At 45.3% G+C, this 20,890-nt stretch overlaps 1 protein-coding gene across 3 annotated transcripts in view; it reads left to right on the forward strand.

The window, feature by feature from the left end:
- The window catches only part of LOC137420737 (GON-4-like protein), a 177,833-nt gene extending 161,687 nt beyond the window's left edge, over nucleotides 1-16,146 (forward strand). For all 3 annotated transcript variants that reach the window (XM_078772346.1, XM_078772347.1, XM_068106068.2), the window contains 5 exons: nucleotides 1,704-1,811; nucleotides 2,123-2,239; nucleotides 12,720-13,363; nucleotides 14,740-14,842; nucleotides 15,602-16,146. In XM_078772346.1, the coding sequence (XP_078628472.1) occupies nucleotides 1,704-1,811; nucleotides 2,123-2,239; nucleotides 12,720-13,363; nucleotides 14,740-14,842; nucleotides 15,602-15,904 (1,275 nt within the window). In that variant the 3' untranslated portion in view covers nucleotides 15,905-16,146. The remainder of the gene's footprint in view (nucleotides 1-1,703; nucleotides 1,812-2,122; nucleotides 2,240-12,719; nucleotides 13,364-14,739; nucleotides 14,843-15,601) is intronic.
- The last annotated feature ends 4,744 nt before the right edge of the window (nucleotides 16,147-20,890 follow it).

Here is a 20,890-nt window from a genome sequence, read left to right on the forward strand (position 1 = left end):
TACTTACCTAATTACTACCGCCAGCCGGGAACGAGGGAATAACTTCTGCTCGAACCACGGTTTTAGATGGACTAGTTGCCGAGCGGTTTTAGCAACCCGAAGTTCTAGCCATTAACAATTACTAACCCGATTATGAGCGTTGGCCAAAATCGTGCCACAGGTGTTCAATCAGGTAAAAGACAAAGACGATCGGGTGAGAATGAAGAAGCCAAAGGTAGGAAAGAACAGATATTTATTAACTACTGTACAAAAACCAATCAAAGAAGAAGAAAACGAAAGTAATGTACAGTGAAGATAGAAGACACAGTGCAACTCTTAAAACAAGCTTACTTAAACCCCAGGGACAAGACAAACAAGACAAACCCACGTACACGAATGGGGAATTGAAGGTAGGATTGGCTGGAGGGAGAAGAAGGGTCCGTGCAGGGCGGCAGGCTTGAGGTGAGCGGCCGCCGACTCCCCCGCACTCTGGTTCACGCACAGGTTTGCTCGCAGCAGCACGTCAGGACTTCTCGCGGATGGTTGATGGTTGAAGCGGGCTGGTTGAAGCAGCGCCTCTCTCAGGCCTCGTACGTTCTCCGAAGCTCTCGTGACTTGCGCAACACTCACAGCACTCGCAGAACTTGTTCACGTGCCTCCCGCCACAGAACTCTCTTTGGTCCAGCACACCTCCCTCAAAAACTCTCCGTGGGGGCTTCTTGCAACGGGTTATATATGGCCACACCTTGGAACCTTCGCGAACCTACTCGATGTTTCTCACCACGCCCTCTCAAGCCACACCCACTGAGCCTTGGTTGGTCGGCAAGGGCTGGCTGATTCCACCTTTGATGACGAGGTGCGGGCCACGCCCGTAATGTAGCTCCTCCCCCCTTCTTCTCCGAGATGACCTCGTGTTCAATGGAGGCGAATGCTGCTGGCAATGTAGGCGAACGCTGCTGGCAATGAAGTTTTGGGGCAATTGAAAAGGGGATCTATCTTATTTGGTTTGGTGCAACATAAGATCGACTAGTGGGAACATGGCCTTATACTGGAACACATAATAATGAAATAACTATTGAGGGATCCTCTAGTGCCCTACGTGGTGCGGTGGACTAACTAGGGGACGACCCTTGACCTTTACACAAATGGAGGTATTTACCAAGAATTATTACATTATTTACAGAGGGTGATATTTACAACCAATTACCAAAGTGCAGGATTTCCCAAATCCGCAACAATATATATATATATATATATATATATATGGGAAGAGAAGATGGACAAAGCATGGGGAGTTAAGCAAACTAAGCAATACGACAGACACGTACAGGGAGAGGGGAATATGCAAACTTGTATACAATGATAAAGAAGTAAACAATCCTAACCCAGCTATGGCGCCACGGCCACACACCACACACCTACTAACAAAGGGGAAGCATGCGAGGACCTTCCCAAAGTCCTCCACCCATCTCCGTCTGCTTTACGGGGGAGGTTTCACACAAACAAGCTTACCCTGTCTATCCTAAAGGTTACACTCGATGCCCTCCCCTCAGTGCGACTTTGCATAACAGGTCCCTGTTACATGGCAATCTAACCTCCTCGAAATAGACGGTCCATACTAGAGGATTACACATGATAAAGAAACTATGGATCCCCTCTCCCAACTTCCACATGACATTACTTTACAAACTGTCTGGATTTTGTTACATTTCCTCTTCATTTAGTTTGATGGATTTGAAGAAGTTGTTCTTCCAAGCATGAAAAATGAGGCCGATCAAACTTCGAAGCATAGGAAGAAGAAAATCAAGGACAAAGAAAAAGAAAAATTTCAGGTTTGTCTGTTTGATTAATATTGTAGTAACTACTGCTTGTTTTACTTTCATACAATGCATTGTATTTCAACTCAAGTGATCTCAAGGTGAAGTGTCTGCATTTCTATTAAATGAATAGATTTGGTGAATACAAAAAGGATTTTGTTTGTATAATTGTGTATATGTAAGTACTTGTATGTGTCTTTTGTAACGTGATTTTCCATTATAACTTTGCATTTGTCACTCTTTGCAAAGCACAACGCATGCTACAGAGTTAATTATTTTTGTGCTAATCCATCTTTTGTTCCTTTGTTCTTGCTCCATCGCTTCAGGTTCTCAAGGGCCCCCAGCAAGATGGCAACCATGAGTGTTCTTGTACTCGAGATGAGGCAAATGTATCTTATCGTTCCTCGAAAAAATGTCGAAGACGATGTGTTCTCTCAAATGCGGTAAAGTTTATCAAGTTTATTATTTTTTACAATTGTTGTGAATGAATATTAACTGTGTATATAATCAAACCACTGAAGGCAGAATAGAACTGATATACGCCCCTTTTGTACTGATATTGACTTCATTGGCCCATTCAATTCAAAAAGGTTTTTTTCTTTTTCTTTGTTGGAGAAAAACTTTGGTTTCACTATCTCCTGGAGAAAAACTTTGGTTTCACTATCTCCTGGAGAAAAACTTTGGTTTCCCTATCTCCTCCTCCCTCCCCCCCCCCCCCCCCCCCCCCCTTCACCCAACCTCCCCCCCACTCCAATTAAATGTGTCCTGCCATTTTTAAGGATCTACCAAATATCTCTACCACCTGCTCCTTGTGACCAGGTACATACATACGTGTGATGAGACCATCTTTGTCACTTGACCAGTCCTATATTATGTCCTTCAACCTGAGAGATTGCAGTCTACTTGTGCATCAACTCTATACAGAACGTCAGTTCTGATGAAGCATTTCCTTGGCTAAGGTTACAATCCAGGCCAGTTCGCCACTCCGACACAGGAAGTCAAGGCAATGATTTGTAAATTGTTAATGGTGCTGGCGATAGCTCGTGAATGACACCGACCGTGGTCCACCAACTATTGATGGCAGATGGGACGTCCAGTTTTAGCATCTATCAGAAGGACGTCGCAAGCGTTGATTCCTCACTCGGCATGTGAAACATCAGAGTGCAGTTTATAGTTGGGTCCACATTTGAACCTCGGCTTGACAGCTCAGAAGCAAGTGTGCAGATTTGGGAGAAGATTTAAAAAAAGTTTTTCGGTTAAATCCAATATGACTGCCAAACCGTGTGACCGACACAACAACAACAGGCATTTAAGGCCATTTTCCCTTCTAGAGTGGGGGTTAGCCTTGTGGGCCCCATGACAATCTCCATTTTGCCCTATTTTCTACATCTCTCCTTGTTAACCCCCTTGCCCGCATTTCTTCTTCCACCACATTTAGCCAAGTCTTCCTCCATCTTCCCCGTCCTCTATTTCCTTCTACATTCATTTCCATCACCCTTCTCAACCAGTCACTTTCATCCTTCCTCAACACATGACCAAACCATCTCAAATTGTTTCTCTTCACAACATCCATCACAGGCTCTATTCCCATCATTTTTTGCAATTCATCATTTGTCTTCCTCTCTCTCAACGATACTCCACACATCGACCGAACCATTCGCATTTCCACCCTTTCCAGCCTTCGTTGCTGCTCTACGTTCATTACCCATGTCTTGCTCCCATAAATCATAACACTTCTCACACATGCAGCATACACCTTTCCCTTCAGCTTCAACGACACTTCCCTCCTCGTCAGCACACCACTCAGTTCCCGAAACGTCTTCAATACACATCTCACTCGAACAACCGTTGCCGAGCCTGATCCACCTTCTCCATTCAGCATGTCTCCCAGGCAGCAAAATGTTTTCACACCTTCGAGCTTCACGCCGTCTCCAAGATACAACTCAACATTTCTTCCATCTACAGCTCCCTCTGTGCACACCTTACACTTGAATGTAGCTGCCACTGGTTAATGACCCTCTCAGACCACTATATTTTTGATGAACCCACTCAGCGCACATTGTACATTGAATGGAATTCACTCCGACACCCTTCCTGCACACAGCACACGGCCACTTCCCAGTTCTTTCCACCTCACCACATACTTTACCACTTGCCATCACCTTCGTTTTTCTGATATTCACCTTCAGACCTTTTGTCTCCATACATTCCTTCCACTTGTTCATCTTCTCCTTCAGTCCATCCATACTCTCCCCAATCAACACCAGATCATCTGTATACAACAACTCCCACGGTAAACCCTCCTTTACGTTCCGAGCCAGCACCTCCATCACAGCTACAAATAGTAGTGGACTTAGTACCGACCCCTGATGCACTCCCACCTTCACCTCAAACTCACCACTGGTTCCGGTCCTTCGTCCTTACAGCTGTGCGCGCTCTCTCGTACATTGCCATCATTACTCTGATCAACCATTCCTCCACTCCTAACTTCCTCAATGCCCATGTCACTACTTCATGTGGAACCCTATCGAATGCTTTCTCCAGATCAACAAACCCATGACACAACTTCTTCCTCTTCTCCATGAAATTCTCCTGTAACTGCCTTACAATAAAAAGCACGTCTGTCGTTCTTCTTCCTGGAATCAATCCAAACTGCATTTCGTCGATCTTCACTTTGTCTTGAATTGTAGCTGCCACACTGGTTAATGACCCTCTCAGACCACTACATTGACCCTCTCAAACCATGTGACCTGTGATGTCATAAATTTAATATTTCAATACAAATGGGTCATAGATAATGTGCATGCAATTTCAGATTTTTAGGATAAGGCATTTGATTAAAACAATTATGGCTGGTATACCACTTCATAGATGATGTCATCATTATTATGCTTTTGTTCCCCATTGGGATTACTTGACAATGTGCCAAGTTTCAAATTTTTCCATTCATTTGTTTTTGAGAAATAATTTTTCATTATTTGCGTTTAATCCATGATGGCTGCCATACCACGTATCTATAATTTCACAATTATCATAAAAACATTATATATGGGTGTCGTTCCTACCCTGAAAGTTTTGTCTCAATTCGGACAGGTAGTTGCTGAGAAAAACGAGGTTTAGCCTGTACGGATGGACGAACAAACAGAAAACATTATGCTTCCGGCCATCCTTCGGGGTGAAGGCATAAAAATATTGTATCCGGATCCATATTAGGATCATCACCAAAATCAAATCATTGTGTCCTTGTCACACACCTATTATGTCCATCAAATTTTATCCGAATTCGTCCACAATGTTTTGAGATATAGTGGAGTGGCTTTTTGAAATGATCGTGACACGCTGGCCCAAAGCACTAAATTTGGCACAGTTATACTTTAGGACCATACAAAACTTTTGAGAGGGGGCTGCCCGATTTTCGAGGCCCAGGTCAAGGTCAGGTCAAGGTCAAAGGTCAAAAGTCAGTAGACTTCCGGGTTCGGTTGCGAGAGGACGCTGGCGTTGCATATTCGCCGCTTCTCCGACTGGATGGATGTACAGGGTCTGCTTCTACCTTTCTGACCTGACATCTCACACCTGTCCTGCCTTTTCACACCCGCACGTGCCGCGTGTTCTCCGGCTGGATAACGGAATCTGCTTTTGATGGTACGGAATACGGAATTCGAAAGGCCCGCTCCCGTTGATTGTGGCCGTGGCCTTGTTTGCCGGTGGCCTTGTGGCCTTGTTTGCCGCTGTGGTCTTGATTAGCGGCTGCAGTCGTTTGCCGCTGCGTTTGCCGCTGCGTTTGCCGCTTTGCCTCCTCGACCTTGGCCTCGTACTCGTCCCTTCGCTCCTGCCTGGCATGGCTCTGAAGTACTCCGCCGCAAGGCTTCTTCTGCTCAATACCCGCTCCACCCCATCATGCATCTCTGCCATCAAATCAAATGGACTCCTCCGACGACCCAGGTACATTCACCGTGGCTCCGGTCGCAAGTTTGTTTATTTGCAATCAGGTCACTCCATCCCCGTCCTCTGGTCGGCTCAGCGCACTCTCACTCTTCGTCCCAGCGCACCTGGTCACAGCAACCCACACGATCGCACCTCTTGCCTACGAACCCTGGCTAAATCACCTGAATTCATCCCTGCTGTTCAAAACAACATCAAGCTCACCCTGTTCAACACCCGGTCCCTCAACAATAAATGCCTCATCCTGAACGAATACATCCTGGATAACAAACTGGACTTTCTCTGTCTCACCGAAACCTGGCAACAACCTCTGGACTACTACACACTCAACCTCACCACACCCAATGGATATTCCTACGTCAATAAACCACGCTCGGAGGGCCGAGGTGGTGGAATTGCCGTTATCCACCGTCAAGACATCAAGACCAACCTCATCTCCATCTCATCTGCTCCATCATTTGAACACCTGGCTTTAAAACTCTCTGGTCACACGCAGTCAGTCATGGCTGTCGTCTACCGCCCTCCCAAACCACACCCATCATTCCTGTCTGACTTCTCCTACTTTCTGACCCAGCTATGTTCCCTCTCCCCCTCAATCCTCCTCCTTGGTGATTTCAATATCCACATGGACTCCACTGACTCCACAATAACCACTGACTTCACTGATTTACTCACCTGCTTTAACCTCACTCAACATGTCGACTTTCCTACCCATATCCGTGGTCACATTTTGGACCTTGTCTGCTCCACTGGATTAAATTTGCACCATCTCTATGGCTCCGACCTCACCCTCTCTGACCACTTAGCCATCACTCTGACCATCAACATCCCCGCCCCAACACCAAGGCATTATCGCACAATCAACTTCCGTAAGCTAAACGCTCTTTCACCTACCTCATTCTCATCCACCCTCTGAAAAAATGTCCACTTCTCCCTTCATTGACCTCCACACCCCTTCCGACCTCACTGACTACTACAACCACACTCTCTCCTCCTGCCTTGACCAGCTTGCGCCTGTAAAAACCAAAACAGTTTCTTTCACCCATTCTGCTCCCTGGTTTACCCCTGAACTCCACCTGATGAAAACTCGTGCTCGCCAACTTGAAAGACTCCGCAATAAAACGGGTCTCACAGTTCACTCCCAAGCCTACAAGGACCACATACAACACTACAAAGATGCCCTCTCCCGCGCCCGCTCTGCCTACTACTCTCAAATTATCCACTCTGGCTCCGGAAACCCAAAAGCACTCTTCTCGACAATAAACAAACTCCTCCGCCCCCTGAACACCACCACCCAGTCATTCACAGTAGACAACTGCATCTCCTTCCTCTCTTTCTTCCAACGCAAAATTGACAACATCTACAACAGCTTGACCACCGCCGCACCCGCTCCCCCTCCAACCACCTGCCCCCCCTTGTCCTGCCACCCCCTGTCTCGGTTCTCCCCAATCTCTCCTACTGACCTCTCTGAACTCCTCATAGGAATGAAAACTGCCACCTGCACTCTTGACCCCATCCCCTCCAGCTTTGTCAAAGCCTCCCTCTCTGCTCTCTCTCCACTTATCATTGCAACAATAAACTCCTCCCTGTCTACAGGCATCGTCCCACCTTCCCTCAAAATTGCTGCTGTTACCCCCATTCTAAAAAAAAACCTGGTCTAAACCCTGACACCCTAAACAACTTCAGACCCATCTCCAACCTACCCTTTCTGTCAAAAGTTTTGGAACGCGCTGTAGCCACTCAACTCAAACATCATCTCTCTGCCAATAACTTGTATGAAACATTCCAATCCGGATTCCGCTCCAACCACAGTACTGAAACTGCTCTCCTCAAAATCACCAACGACCTTCTCCTCTCCTCTGACGCTGGCAACCTCAACATTCTCGTCCTCCTCGACCTCAGCGCTGCCTTTGACACCATCGATCACACTATCCTCCTCACCCGACTTGAATCCACCTTTAACGTCACCGGCACTGCCCTCTCTTGGATTAAATCATACCTCTCTGACAGATGCCAGTTCATCTCCATCAATAACTGCAAATCCCCCACTGCTCCCCTCCCCCAAGGTGTCCCCCAAGGTTCAGTTCTTGGCCCCCTCCTCTTCATCCTTTACCTGTCCCCGCTCGGTCACTTAATCCGCCGTCATGGTCTCCAATTCCACTGCTTCGCCGATGACATCCAGCTTTTCATCTCCACCAAGTCCGTCTCCACCGACACCCACTCTATCCTGACAAACTGCATCACTGAAATAAAATCCTGGCTTCAAATCAACTTCCTCAAGCTTAACTGTGATAAATCTGAAATAATCATCATTGGCCCAAAAACGCTCACAAAATCCACCCATAACTTTGCCCTCAACATCGACGGTATCCCAGTATCCACCTCCCCTCACATCCGGAATCTTGGCGTCATCTTTGACCAAACCCTTTCCTTCGACAAATACACTAAACAGATCACAAAGTCAGCCTTCTTTCACCTGAAAAACATTGCCCGTCTCCGCTCATCCCTCTCCTCCACGGCTGCAGAAACCCTCATCCACGCCTTCATCACCTCCCGTCTGGACTACTGCAATAGCCTCCTCTATGGTTCACCCTCAAAAATCACCAATAAACTCCAATACATTCAGAACTCCGCTGCCCGTCTACTCACTCATTCCCGGACCCGTGACCACATCACCCCCGTCCTTTACAAGCTTCACTGGCTCCCCATCCCCCAGAGAATCCAGTACAAAATCCTCCTCTTGACATACAAAGCCCTCCATAACCTGGCCCCATCCTACCTGGCTGACCTCCTCTCCAGACACACTCCCACCCGCAACCTCCGCTCTGCTGGTACCAACCTCCTGACCCCCTCCATCCGGACCAAATTCAGATCCTGGGGGGACAGGGCCTTCTCCATCGCTGCTCCCACCCTCTGGAACTCACTACCTCACACCATCAGAGACTCCTCCTCACTCACCACATTCAAAACATCACTAAAGACCCACCTGTTCAACGCTGCATTCAACATTCAACCCACAGCATTTAACCCCTGACTATCTCTTCTCCTTCTCCCTCCTTTTGCTTTAAATATTTCCCTATTGATTCTTGTCTTGTCTTTTTGATTCTTGTCTTATATATATGCCGTATATCGCTGCTGTTTGTTTTCTTGATTCTTGTCTTTTTGCAATTGTTGTTTTCATGTATTGTTATGCATTATGTTTTCCACTCTGTCAAAGCGCCTTTGGGCTTCTGGAAAAGCGCTATACAAAATAAATGAATTATTATTATTATTATTAAATTATGTGTTTGTCACGTTTTTGCCATATCCAGCTCATAGCTGTCATAGAAACATTATCTCAGTGTCTAAATAATCATTTTTAAGGACAAGGAATCCATTTGTATTATGGAAAATATCCTCAGGTGCTGCCATATTGTATTTCAAGGTCAGGTGAAGGTCAAAGGTCAAATTATGTGTTGGTCATTTTTGCATCGGTGTTTTTGACGTACATCGATACGCTGAGGGAGGATACTGGATTGGCCAGTACAGAGGAGGTCGCGGCCTGCATGACTTATGCTTCACAATTTCTGCGACAGAGACACAGTCCTGTGCATGGCAGTCCTGCGTTCCTGCACGTGCAATTCTTTGAACAAGTGGGTGTCGCCTTACATCCGCACTTGAGTAGTTCTCTACAACTAAGAGCAGCAGCTGACAGGGTTGTCCAGGTTGGACGCCACCCGGTATCTGCTTTGGTCCACCCAAAGCCATCTGGATTTGGTGCAGCTAGGATGGGCTTCAGACTCTCTCTCCAAATGCTGGCTTGGTACAGGCATCGATTTACATGCTGGAGCAGTGCGTTCTGAGTTGGAGGAAGCTTCTCCATCATCTTCACTCTCCTTGGGAATAGCTCCTGTCGAAGGTCATTCACATTGACATCTGGGGTTGTGTTGTCGTACATGATACAGGTAAACCGCTCGATCACATTGAATGCTGGAGATGTAATCACCTGTGGAACAAACGCAGTCAGGGACGTAATGGTGAATCCTTCTGTGGCTGTCGGGTAAGCTTTCCATGCCTTCCAAGCTGACTTTTTGCCTTTACCACTGAATTGGGATGTTACATCAGAGCCAGAGAATGCATGGAAAAACGGCAGAGCACGAGCTTTGTCTTCCCCAAGTTCCTGGCAGATTGAGTTGACATGGTAATAGCGGAAGTGTTTACCAGTACCAAAGCCAACCCACAGTTGCATACCTGGATGGTGCTGCACAAGATCATGAAACACTCCCACCAGAATCACAATCACGTCTGTGTCTACGGTTCTGATGAGAACAGTAGTCGCCCCTTCCCTTAGGGCATCGTTTACATGAAGACATATTCTACTGTCTGCTTCTTCGTGATCACTCTCTCCCATTGTGATGTTAGCCTGATTCGATTGGACTCGTGGACCAGATGTAATGTAAACCAGTTTGGTAAGCGGATAGTCGTGTTTGACTAGTCGTGACGGCCTATATGGCCGTCACCTGGTGGAACTTCCCATAATAGTAATGGATTCATTGACTAAATATGTTGGTTATGTGACTAAGACCAAGTTTTTTAGGTTATATATAAGCTGGATATTGCAAAAACATGACAGACACATAATTTGACCTTTGACCTTGACCTGACCTTGACCTGGGCCTCTAAAATCGGGCAGCCCCCTCTCACAAGTTTTGTATGGTCCTAAAGTAGAACTGTGCCAAATTTGGTCCTTTGGGCCAGTGTGTCACGATATCACTTAAATTTGGACTTTAGCCACCCCACTAATATCCCGCTCACAGACCAACATGCATACAGGAGTGAAAACCTAACCTCCGTCCACCAGCAGTAGCGGAGGAAATGAAACATGGAATTCACCGCAGAAAAAGTGAAAATTTCAGGGTCTTTTTTTTCTGCCGATACGATATATAATCTCATCGAAGAGCAAGGTAATGGAGTGGGTGGCAAGCCTGGATTTTGGGAGTTAACCTTTGAGGAGGTTACTCGAAGAATGCATGCATCCTGTAGGAGCTGGGGGGGGGGGGGGGGTGTCAGAAGGCTGAGAGAACAGAGGGAGCAAGACTTGAGGAGATGTAGTTAAAAAGAAAGGCAATAAAGCAGGCCTTTGACCTGCCTGTGATGTGCTAGTAACAGGCCCTTGTGCTTTAGCCTCATCTTGGGAGGCTTTGTGCTTCAGCTGCATTGGAACAATTGTTTTATTACCCTGCGCTCGCGAAGCGAAAAGCGGTGTTAAGCATTCAGGTGCGTTTGTGTGCCGTGTCTGCATTTTCAAAATTCATTTTCTCGGCAATCGTTGGTCCGATTGACATTCAATTTTCACCATAGGAGGGCCTCCTCCTGTAGAATATTTTAATGATTATTATGACGTCATTGGTCACGTGGTACAGGTTCCATCTTGGAAAAACTTTGCACCTCTATATCTCTGAAATCACTCCATGGAAAAAATTGAGACCTGGCTCATTGTCAACTACTCCCCATTGGGGAATAAGATATGTTAATGATTATTTCATCGGTGCCTTCGTTATGACGTCATAATTTGACAAATACAACACTTATCCATCCGATACATTTTTTTTTTCCAGCAATTGTTGGTCTGATGGACACTAAACTTTCACCATAGGAGCGCTGCTCCTTTAGAATATTTTAATGATAATCATAACGTCATAGGTCATGTGATACATGCGCCATCTTGGAAAAAACGAAAAATGTTGCACCTCTATCTCCAAAACCGCTGCATGGAAAAAAATTAAACATGGCTCATTGTAAAGAACTCAATGTAGGTGTTGTTAACTAGTGTTGGTGTTACTCCACTCAGGTATTGTTAACGATGACGTGATTGGTGCCATAATTATGACGTCATAATTTGACAGGGACAACACTTAGTCTGATCAGTTTGAAATGTATTGAGCGTGATCTATGCAACAATTATATTAGAGAATATAAATTTATGATGTCATCACTCACGTGGTCTGGCAGCCATATTGGATCAAAGAAAAAAAAAAGTTCAAAAACAAGAGTTGGCAACAAGTTGACTGCGCAGGGTCAGTATTTTATGAATACCTTCTAGTTTTAAGTCTGTATCGCAACAAAACACGAACATAGGACCTGAGTACACACAGTCTCATCTACAGGCATCTCCAAAGCCAAACTTGTTTATGCCGACCCTTTTATTTATGCACTGCACCTTGCTTCCACAGTATTCATGCTCTGCACCTTGCTTCCACAGTATTTATGCACTGCACCTTGCTTCCACAGTATTTATGCACTGCACCTTGCTTCCACAGTATTTATGCGCTGTACCTTGCTTCCACAGTATTTATGCACTGCACCTTGCTTCCACAGTATTTATGGCACTGTACCTTGCTTCTATCGACCTCACCTTCCAACCAGAAAAAAAACAGGTTGATGCAACGTACGCCAGCTTGCATATGCAAATTATATAATTATGTACCAGAGTTATTCCCATGGATTCTCGTTGCTTGGCTTGCTCTGTAATAACTCTTGCTGTGCCGGGCACATATTTTTCTGTTGTCTTACTGGCTGTGCGATGTGTGACTAATTGTGCTGGCTTAAAGGTTTTGAAATATTCAAGTTTTCACACTTCCTGTCTGGTGGAAAAAGGAATATCACTAGTTTGGCACACACTCCCCATAGGTTTGCTGAATTATTGGAAGCAGAAGATTCCGTTAAGGTGCTAGTTTTCCACAACGTCTTTATCATTTGAGCTTTTGTCATCAAATTTTCAACAAACCGTTATGATGAGAATATGGACAACACAACTTAATTAAATGTACATTCCTTCTTTTTTTTTTAGCTGTTGCTTTCATCAAGTTTAGTACGAGCACAAAGCAGATTTGGATGGGCTTTGCATTTTGAGATGCTTTCTAGTTATTTTTGGTTTCGAAATGATTATTTCCACTTTATTTATTACTACCTACCTCCCCATCCTTCCTTTTTCCCCTTCAGTTTTCAGAAGAACTACAGGGATCTTCTACTGCCGGCATGACCTCAGCTCATAATAAGGCAGAAGGATCTTTGCGCATCAAAGACAGTGCAGAAAAGCCAACTCAGGCCAGGAGAGACATTCACAGCAGCAATCGGTTGGGGTCACTCAAAGTGACAGATGTTTTGGAGAAGCAAGAAGACAGCTGTGGTGAGCAGAAGAAGGAGCCGGTGTTGAGCGAGGATGAATGCTTAGAGGTTTCTCAGAACAGAGTCCAAAGTGGCACCGATGCTGTTGGAAATGCTGACTCTTCGCAGGGGTGTTTATTCAGCACTGAAGAGCAAACACTCAAGAACAGGGAAAACAAAGAAGTACCTGCTGAAGTGAATACAAAAGATTGTCAAATGCAAATTGTCACAGCATCCAAGTCTGAATTTGATCGCAAAGCCATTGATGCTGGCTCTTTATTTGGTGAGAGTGATGTTCAAACCTTTCCTTGCTTGACTCCAAGCGCCAGTGCATTGCCGAATGACAGTAAGAATGGGAAAAGCAACAGAATCCAGACAACTTGCACAGATAATATAGTGTGTGGAAATGAATCGCGCGTGATTTGCGCGAAAAACACTACTGTGACGTCTACAGGGGAGGTTGTGGTGCTTTGGACAAGGTGATTTATTCGTTGAATGATAATTTTGATTTGCAAATGCATTATTATTGCCAATTGTGTAAAATAGTATCAAGAAAATGTACCTTGGATTTGCTACTTTTAGTTACAATGTCCCATTTTTACTCTGCGCTCGCGAAGTGAAAAGCAGGGTTAGGCAATTTGTTGCGTACGTGCGTACGTGCATGTCTGCATTTTAAAAATTCATTTTCTCGGCAACCGTTGGTCCGATTGACACGAAATTTTACCAGAGAAGTGCCTCTGCCTGCCTGTAGAATTTCTTTATTTATAATTATGATGTCATAGGTCACGTGGTATGGACACCATTTTGGAAAAACTTTACCTCTATGTCTCTGAAACTGCTCAATGGAAAATATTGAAACAAGGCTCATTGCATTGACGGCTTTCACACGCACCTCCGAAATGCTGACGTCACCACCTTGTTGCCGGCGATCTGTGACCCAATCGAGCAGTTTGGTCTCGAGCTCGGGATGGGCGGCCGCATGACCCCGTTCGGCCATTTTGCTTTGTGGGAGCGACTGGAGACGCTCCTTCTGTCGTCTCCATAGTCTGATGTTCACCTCAGATATTCCGTCGAATTCCCGCTCAGCAGCTCTGTTGCCGTGATCAGCGTATCGAACAATGTTTAGTTTTTGAGCCGCTATGTATGATCGTCAGTGAGATCTCATGGTTAATTACGGTAAGAACACTAGTGGAAATAGAAGTCGCTGGTAAATCTTATGAACAATGAATGAAGCTGTAAAAGAACACTTTGACTATATTTTATTATACAACCCATTATCAGCAACTTGAGTACCACGTGATTGTCGTCTGACAATAGGCTACGTACGGTTGCTTCGTTGGATTGCTATCCGACTTCCACCGTTTATTTAATATGTGCTGCTATGTTTAAACTTTGCGCAATCACAACTGAACATCGTGATTGATACGATTTACGACTGTCGTAAATTTAGTGCCCCGACCTGCTATGATAGCTCTTTCATTAGCACCGCTCTGTTCAACTATTATGAAATCCTGGCCGACAGTTGTGGTTGAGATGGACTTCACCGTTTTTGACAGATGTAATAACATGTTTTACGTCGATATTTTTTCATTTGAGTGCTGAAATGGGGGAGCGTATTATATATAGGTGTATAGATTTTTACACCGCGACAAAAGTCCAAGTTGGGGGTGCGCGTTATAGTCGAAGTTTTACGGTTAGGATGCTGTTCTAGTTGATGCTTATTTTGTGCAGATTTTGGAAATGTAGATTTTTTTTAAACGTTTTTTGAATAGTGTAATACATTTTGTAGCGGCAGGCCACATTATACAATTTAGAATTTGATTGTTGATAATTTGATAGTTGGTTACATTTCCAGAGAGGCTGACAAGATTATACTGACTACGTGCCAAGAAAGGGGTGCTCACAAGAAGACTTTTGCACACATTGCTGGTGTTCTGCAAAACAAGACTGCACGTGAGGTAATAAAACAAAACAACAACAACAACAAACAAAACATCAAATTAACTAACCCTCGTTGCTATAATTTTTAAAGAATGCCTATAATTGATTGTGATTTAGAAAGAAAACAAAAATATTTGATCAAATGAGCGCATGCCAACGTGACATCAGAGTGGGAATAATTAGTGGACATGACATCCATTATGCTCAGAGTTTAAGCACAAAACGTGAACTTCTCTTTGCAAGCATTTCTGAGAGGAACTGTTTTATATAATTAATCTTTGACACATGTAAGATATGCAACAGTCTGACAGGAAGTGCACTTGCCTTTGTGCATGTGTAGTCTGGGTTTGATTCACAACCAGACTATGAACTCAATTTGGTGTTTCGCAAGCTGGTGTTGTCATGCATCACAGAGTGTGCCATCACTCAAGTGGACATTCAGTTTTATGTCCCATTCGCTACTATTAGTTGATGGATGATAAAGTCCCGTGGTGTGTTTTGCAAAGATTGGTCAAGTAAATGTCACAGTAAGACAAACTCTACAAGTCGAGCAATGCGTTGAAGAACCAGTTTAAGTCATGGATTCCATCCATCCCGACCAGCAGTGCTGGTCGGACCCCTAGCGGTAATAACTGGTAGTGGCACAAAAAGTATTAAAAACGGCAAGCCTTGCAACATTTCAAATAAATGAGACTTACTGGAAAGTGCATGCTATGTCTGTGTTTTCATTGCTTTATTGCCACAAGTTCACGTTTTTGTTGCTTTTTGTCATTCAGGTTTCCCGACGGTTCCGAGAACTCATGAACCTTTATCAGAGAATGGCTGAGAATTGTCCTTTGTCTTGTGGTACTACATGCGATGAGGAAGAAGATGAAAAGGAAATTTATGATGAGGAAGAGGAGGACCAGGAAGAGGAGGAGGAAGAGGAGGTTGATGATTATGATGATGATAGTGAAGAGATCGAGGATGAAGATGACGACGACGTGGAGGATGATGATGAGGAAGATAAAAGTGTTAGCAGCAGTCCCGGATGCGTAAAACGCTGGGAACAAGAAGGGATTGAGGATGGTATGAGATAGTTAACCCTTTGGATTCCTACCACCAACGCCAACAAATGACACTTGTCATTTGGAAACTAGTTCATTAAAAGATTGAGCTCACTTTTGGTGCTTTGTCACCAAACCAAAATGTTACGCTTGAATGCCGTGATTGATGCAGTGTATTATTTGTGTATAGTGATGAGGCTTTTAGACTCGTTTAGACATTGGATGTATATTAATTGCTGTGTTTATTACACAATGAAAGTAAATATGGAAACCATCTTTGACTCTTCTGAAATGTTTCTCAGTTACTACACCATTTTTGGTGTGTGTGTGTGTGTGTGTGTGTGTGTGTGTGTGCGTGCGTGCGTGCGTGTGTGTGTGTGTGTGTGTGTGTGTGTGTGTGTGTGTGTGTGTGTGTGTGACACAATAATCCTCGAAGATGAGGTAGGAAGTACAGTTTGAAACTAGAACAGCACTCGGTGGAGAGCATACCTCCGCCAGGTGAACAGTTTACGTTTTTTATCCCAGAGTAGACCAGAAAATCACAATGCAGAATCACATTTAATCAAAATCATCCGTCCACAACTTTTTGAGATATCCTGCTATATGTTGGTTTTAGCCCTATCACTGATTGGTGAAGAATCACTTAAAAAATTAAATCATTCTCATATCTGAATCCATATCGTCACCCTCATAACAAAAGTGCCTAAGTCATTTTTTGCCCATTTTGAGATTTTCTGCCTAACTCACTTTTTTATCATTTGTGACACCTGTAAAAACGCCCAAGTCATTGTTAACTTCCTGAACCACTTTATGTTAATCTGCCTAAGTCCGCGGTGTGATTTATTGCACTTCAATTGCACTTCAATTGCATATTTCAATTGCAGCAGTTTTTTGCTTTTTTCTCCAAACTGCAAAAAATGACTTAGGCGCTTTTGTTATGAGGGTAACGATATTCAGATCTTCACCAAAATCGAATCGAATCGTCCTTGTCAGACACCCAACCTGCCCACAATGTTTCGTCTAAATCCGTCCACAACTTTTTGAGATATCTTGCTCACAAACAGACAGACAGGGGTGTAAACATAACCTCCATCCACCTTTGGTGGTGGAGGTAACTACTGTCAGGTAGTATTACAGGGAAAATTCAAATACAGTATTTACAAATGCTTACAAAACTACCATAAAAAGAAGAGGTCTTCATCAATGATCTCTCTGACTCTCTCGAAAATCCTCTCTATCTCTTTGCTGATGACTCCACTCTCTGCCGCTCCATTCCTCTTCCCTCAGATCGGCAGTCTGCTGCCTCCTCACTCTCTGAAGACCTGGACAAAATCACAGACTGGTCAAACAAGTGGAACATGTCTTTCAATCCTGACAAATCTCACACTCTTACTATGTCTCTCCGAAAAGATCGACTGGACAACCCTCCCATCTACTTTCTCAACAATCCTCTCCAAGAAGTTCTGTCGCTCAAGATTTTGGGTCTCACTATCTGCCATGATCTTTCTTGGGAAAACCACATTTCCAAGCTGGCCTCCAAAGCCAGTCGCCGACTGGGCATCCTCCGTCGTGCGAAGTCCTTCCTCGGCACACCTGAGCTCCTCACCACATACAAGGCTTTCATCCGCAGCTCAATGGAATACTGTTCTCCCCTATGGGCCGGTGCTCCTGCCTCACACCTAGCTCGGCTTCACGCTGTTGAAACCAAAGCTTTCAGAATTATTGGAATCTCCCGCGATGAAGCTATCTCTGAGGGCCTTTCACTCACTCACCGCAGGCAGGTAGGTGGTCTTTCTGTCTTCTACCGACTCCTCTCCGGCCTTGCACCCCCAGCTCTCTCTGTGCTCTGTCCCCCAAATATTCCTACAGGTCGCACAAGATCTGCCAGCAACCCTCTGATGGTTAAACTGCCGAAATCTCGGCTCTCCGCTCACCTTCACTCTTTCATTCCTCTTTTCTCCCGCCTCTGGAACAAACTCCCTCACTCCCTTCAATCCCACTCCTCCCTCCAGGTCTTTAAAACAGCTGTTCACCACCATCTCTTATCTTCCCCCATCCAAAACCTTGATCTTTTCTACCCCCGCTAATTCACCGCAGATCCACCTTGTTTGAAATTCCAACTTCTTTCCTGGAAGTCCTGGCAGTGTCCATATGTTTTATACCTCTCCCACTGCCCCCTTCCCACGCCCCCCCCCCCCAAAGCCCTCGCCCTCTCTCAGATCTCTCGATGTCTCCATGTCTCTCGGTCCCTGCTCTCAAATGTTGTGTTTGTGTCCTTCCCCCTCTCTCCCCATCTTGTCTACCGCTCCCTATGTTATAGTTTTATGTGTCGGTTTGTCTTTCTGTGTGATTAATGTTCGCTCTTTCACGAGCCTCGATCTTGTATACAAAAAAAAAAAAAAAAAAAAAAAAAAAAAAAAAAAAAAAAAAAAAAAAAAAAAAAAAAAAAAAAAAAAAAAAAAAAAAAAAAAAAAAAAAAAAAAAAAAAAAAAAAAAAAAAAAAAAAAAAAAAAAAAAGGTTTTATTCTGGATCATGGGTAACTCCAAACCTGCAATTGATAGCACCCACAACATTAACAACAAGAACACACTCTATAGAGCGCATACCTCCACCAGGCTGAACAGTTTACATTTCATATCCCATTGATAGGCCTGATCTGGATCTGGACCAAAATCTAATCGGCTTATGCTTGTCACCTCACCTACCCAACTCATCCACCCAGTTTTGTCATTATACGGCCATTACTTTTTTTTCTTTTTTTTGTATACTGAACCGAGGCTCGTGAAAGAGCTAACATTTATTTCACAAACAAATCAACCAGACAAACAAAATATATATAAAAAGGGAGCGGAAGACAAGATGGGGAGGGGAGAGAAGGGGAAGCACACAAACACAACATTTGAGAGCAGGGAGATGTGTGGGAGGGAGAGGGCTTGGGGGGAGGTGGGAGAGGTATAAAACATATGGACACTGCAAGGACTTCCAGGAAAGAAGTTGGAATTTCGAAAAAGTGTATCTGGGGTGAAATTAGCAGGGGTAGAAAAGATCAAGGTTTGGATGGGGGAAGATAAGAGATGGTGGTGAACAGCTGTTTTAAAGACCTGGAGGGTGGAGTGGGATTGAAGAGAGTGAGGGAGTTTGTTCCAGAGGCGGGAGAAAAGAGGAATGAAGGAGTGAAGGTGAGCAGAGAGTCTTTGATATACGCACCATTCAAGTATACGCTGTCACACAGATTATATGTCACAGGAATGATTCGGAGCGATGTTCGTCCGAGTTCTTATAGCCGCCTCTCAGTGGTTGGAGAGAGCATAACACCTGGGTTCAACTTAGATACAATTTCATTACATTCTCCCCGCCGTTAAAACTACACTTCCGCTAAGGCAGGAATCAAGCTAGCAGCAGAATAATAGCAGTGAGCAGCAGTTGTCCGTTCATGTCAGTCGGTCCATCCATAACGGTCACGGCGGCGAATCTCCCTCCCGGCACGGGTCCGGAAACTACCGGGTACTACATCCCCAAGACCGGAGTCCCTTGCATCGGAGTAGCCACCTAAGTCACGTGACGGCGGTGGCACCACAGGGCATACAGGCGGGGTGCGTTTAGCGGTGAGGATGCCGGCAGATACTCCATAGGCGGATCAACAGGAGAGTCCATGGACTCGTAAACTGGTTCGTCAATGTCCCCGCATGGGGCCCGGTGGCGTACGGAGACTGTTGACTCGCGTCCATCAGACATTAACACACGAGCGTGCTCGGGATTAGCTTGAAGTACCTGCACCTTATCCACTAGCGGGTCGTACTTACTCATGCGAACTGCACGTTTGAGGAAAGCCGGTCCCGGCTCAGCAAGCCAACTCGGTAAAGATCGGGAACTACCCGAACTCCTCGGGTGATGAAACATCCGTTCGTGGGGAGTTTGATTGGTAGCCTTACACAATAAAGTCCTGATCGAGTTCAGTGCCACGGGTAGCGACCAAGCCCATTTGTCTAGGCCTCGGCCGAGGGACTTAAGACTCAGCGTAACGGCTCTCCATATAATACCATTGAAGCGTTCGACCTGTTCATTCACCTGCGGCCTATACGGAGTAGTATAGCTAGAAGCGACATTATGCTGGAATAAGAAGTTCCTCACTTCCTGGGACAGGAACACCGCTCCTCGATCGGTATGCACATAGGCCGGATTCCCAAACATAGAAAACAAGTTCTGCAGGCACCGGATAACTGTGGCGGCTGTCATATCTATGCACGGGAAAGCAAAAGGGAATCTTGAGAACTCATCAACGATCGTGAGTAGATAACAAGAGTTACTCGAAGCCGGTGACGCCGGCTGTGGTCCTTTGAAATCCATCGCCAATCTCTCCCACGGCCTAGTGGCGCGGACCAGCGTTCCCATAGGAGGGTTGTAGAAACGCGGTTTGAGTTCAGCACATACAGAACAAGTGCGACAGAGCTGACGAATATCCTCGACAGAGTAGGGCAAGCTACGACTGCGCACAAAATGAGCGAAACGCGTCACCCCGGGATGGCACAAGGTGTCGTGCAAAACGCGCAGGTCCTCAAAAGAGGTGAGGCTCGCACACATCGCCGGCCGCGATAATGCGTCGGCAACCAGGTTATCCCGCCCAGGGCGATATTTGATTGTTTAGCAGAAATCGGCGAGCTCGATCCGCCAGTGAGTGATTTTCTCATTCTTAATGCGTTGAGCATGCTGGGTGTCATACATAAAAGCAACGCTCTGTTGGTCCATGATAATTTGGAAGCATCGTCCGAGCAAATAGGGATGCCAACGCCTGATCGACTCGACGATGGCATACGCCTCCTTTTCGACAGACGAATGTCTCCGCTCAGCGGAGGAGAGAGTCAGTGAAAAGAAGGCCACAGAGCGCCCCCCCCCCCCCCCCCCGAGAGAGAGTTGCAGCCATCGCATGATCTGACGCATCGCTTTCCAAAACAAAGGATTTATTTTCGTCATTCGTCGCCACAGCGGCGCCAGCGATGTCGGACATAAGGCTATGAAAA

The sequence above is a fragment of the Myxine glutinosa genome, chromosome 2 (assembly GCF_964187855.1).
Source record: "Myxine glutinosa chromosome 2, kmMyxGlut1.1, whole genome shotgun sequence".
Lineage (NCBI taxonomy): Eukaryota > Metazoa > Chordata > Myxini > Myxiniformes > Myxinidae > Myxine > Myxine glutinosa.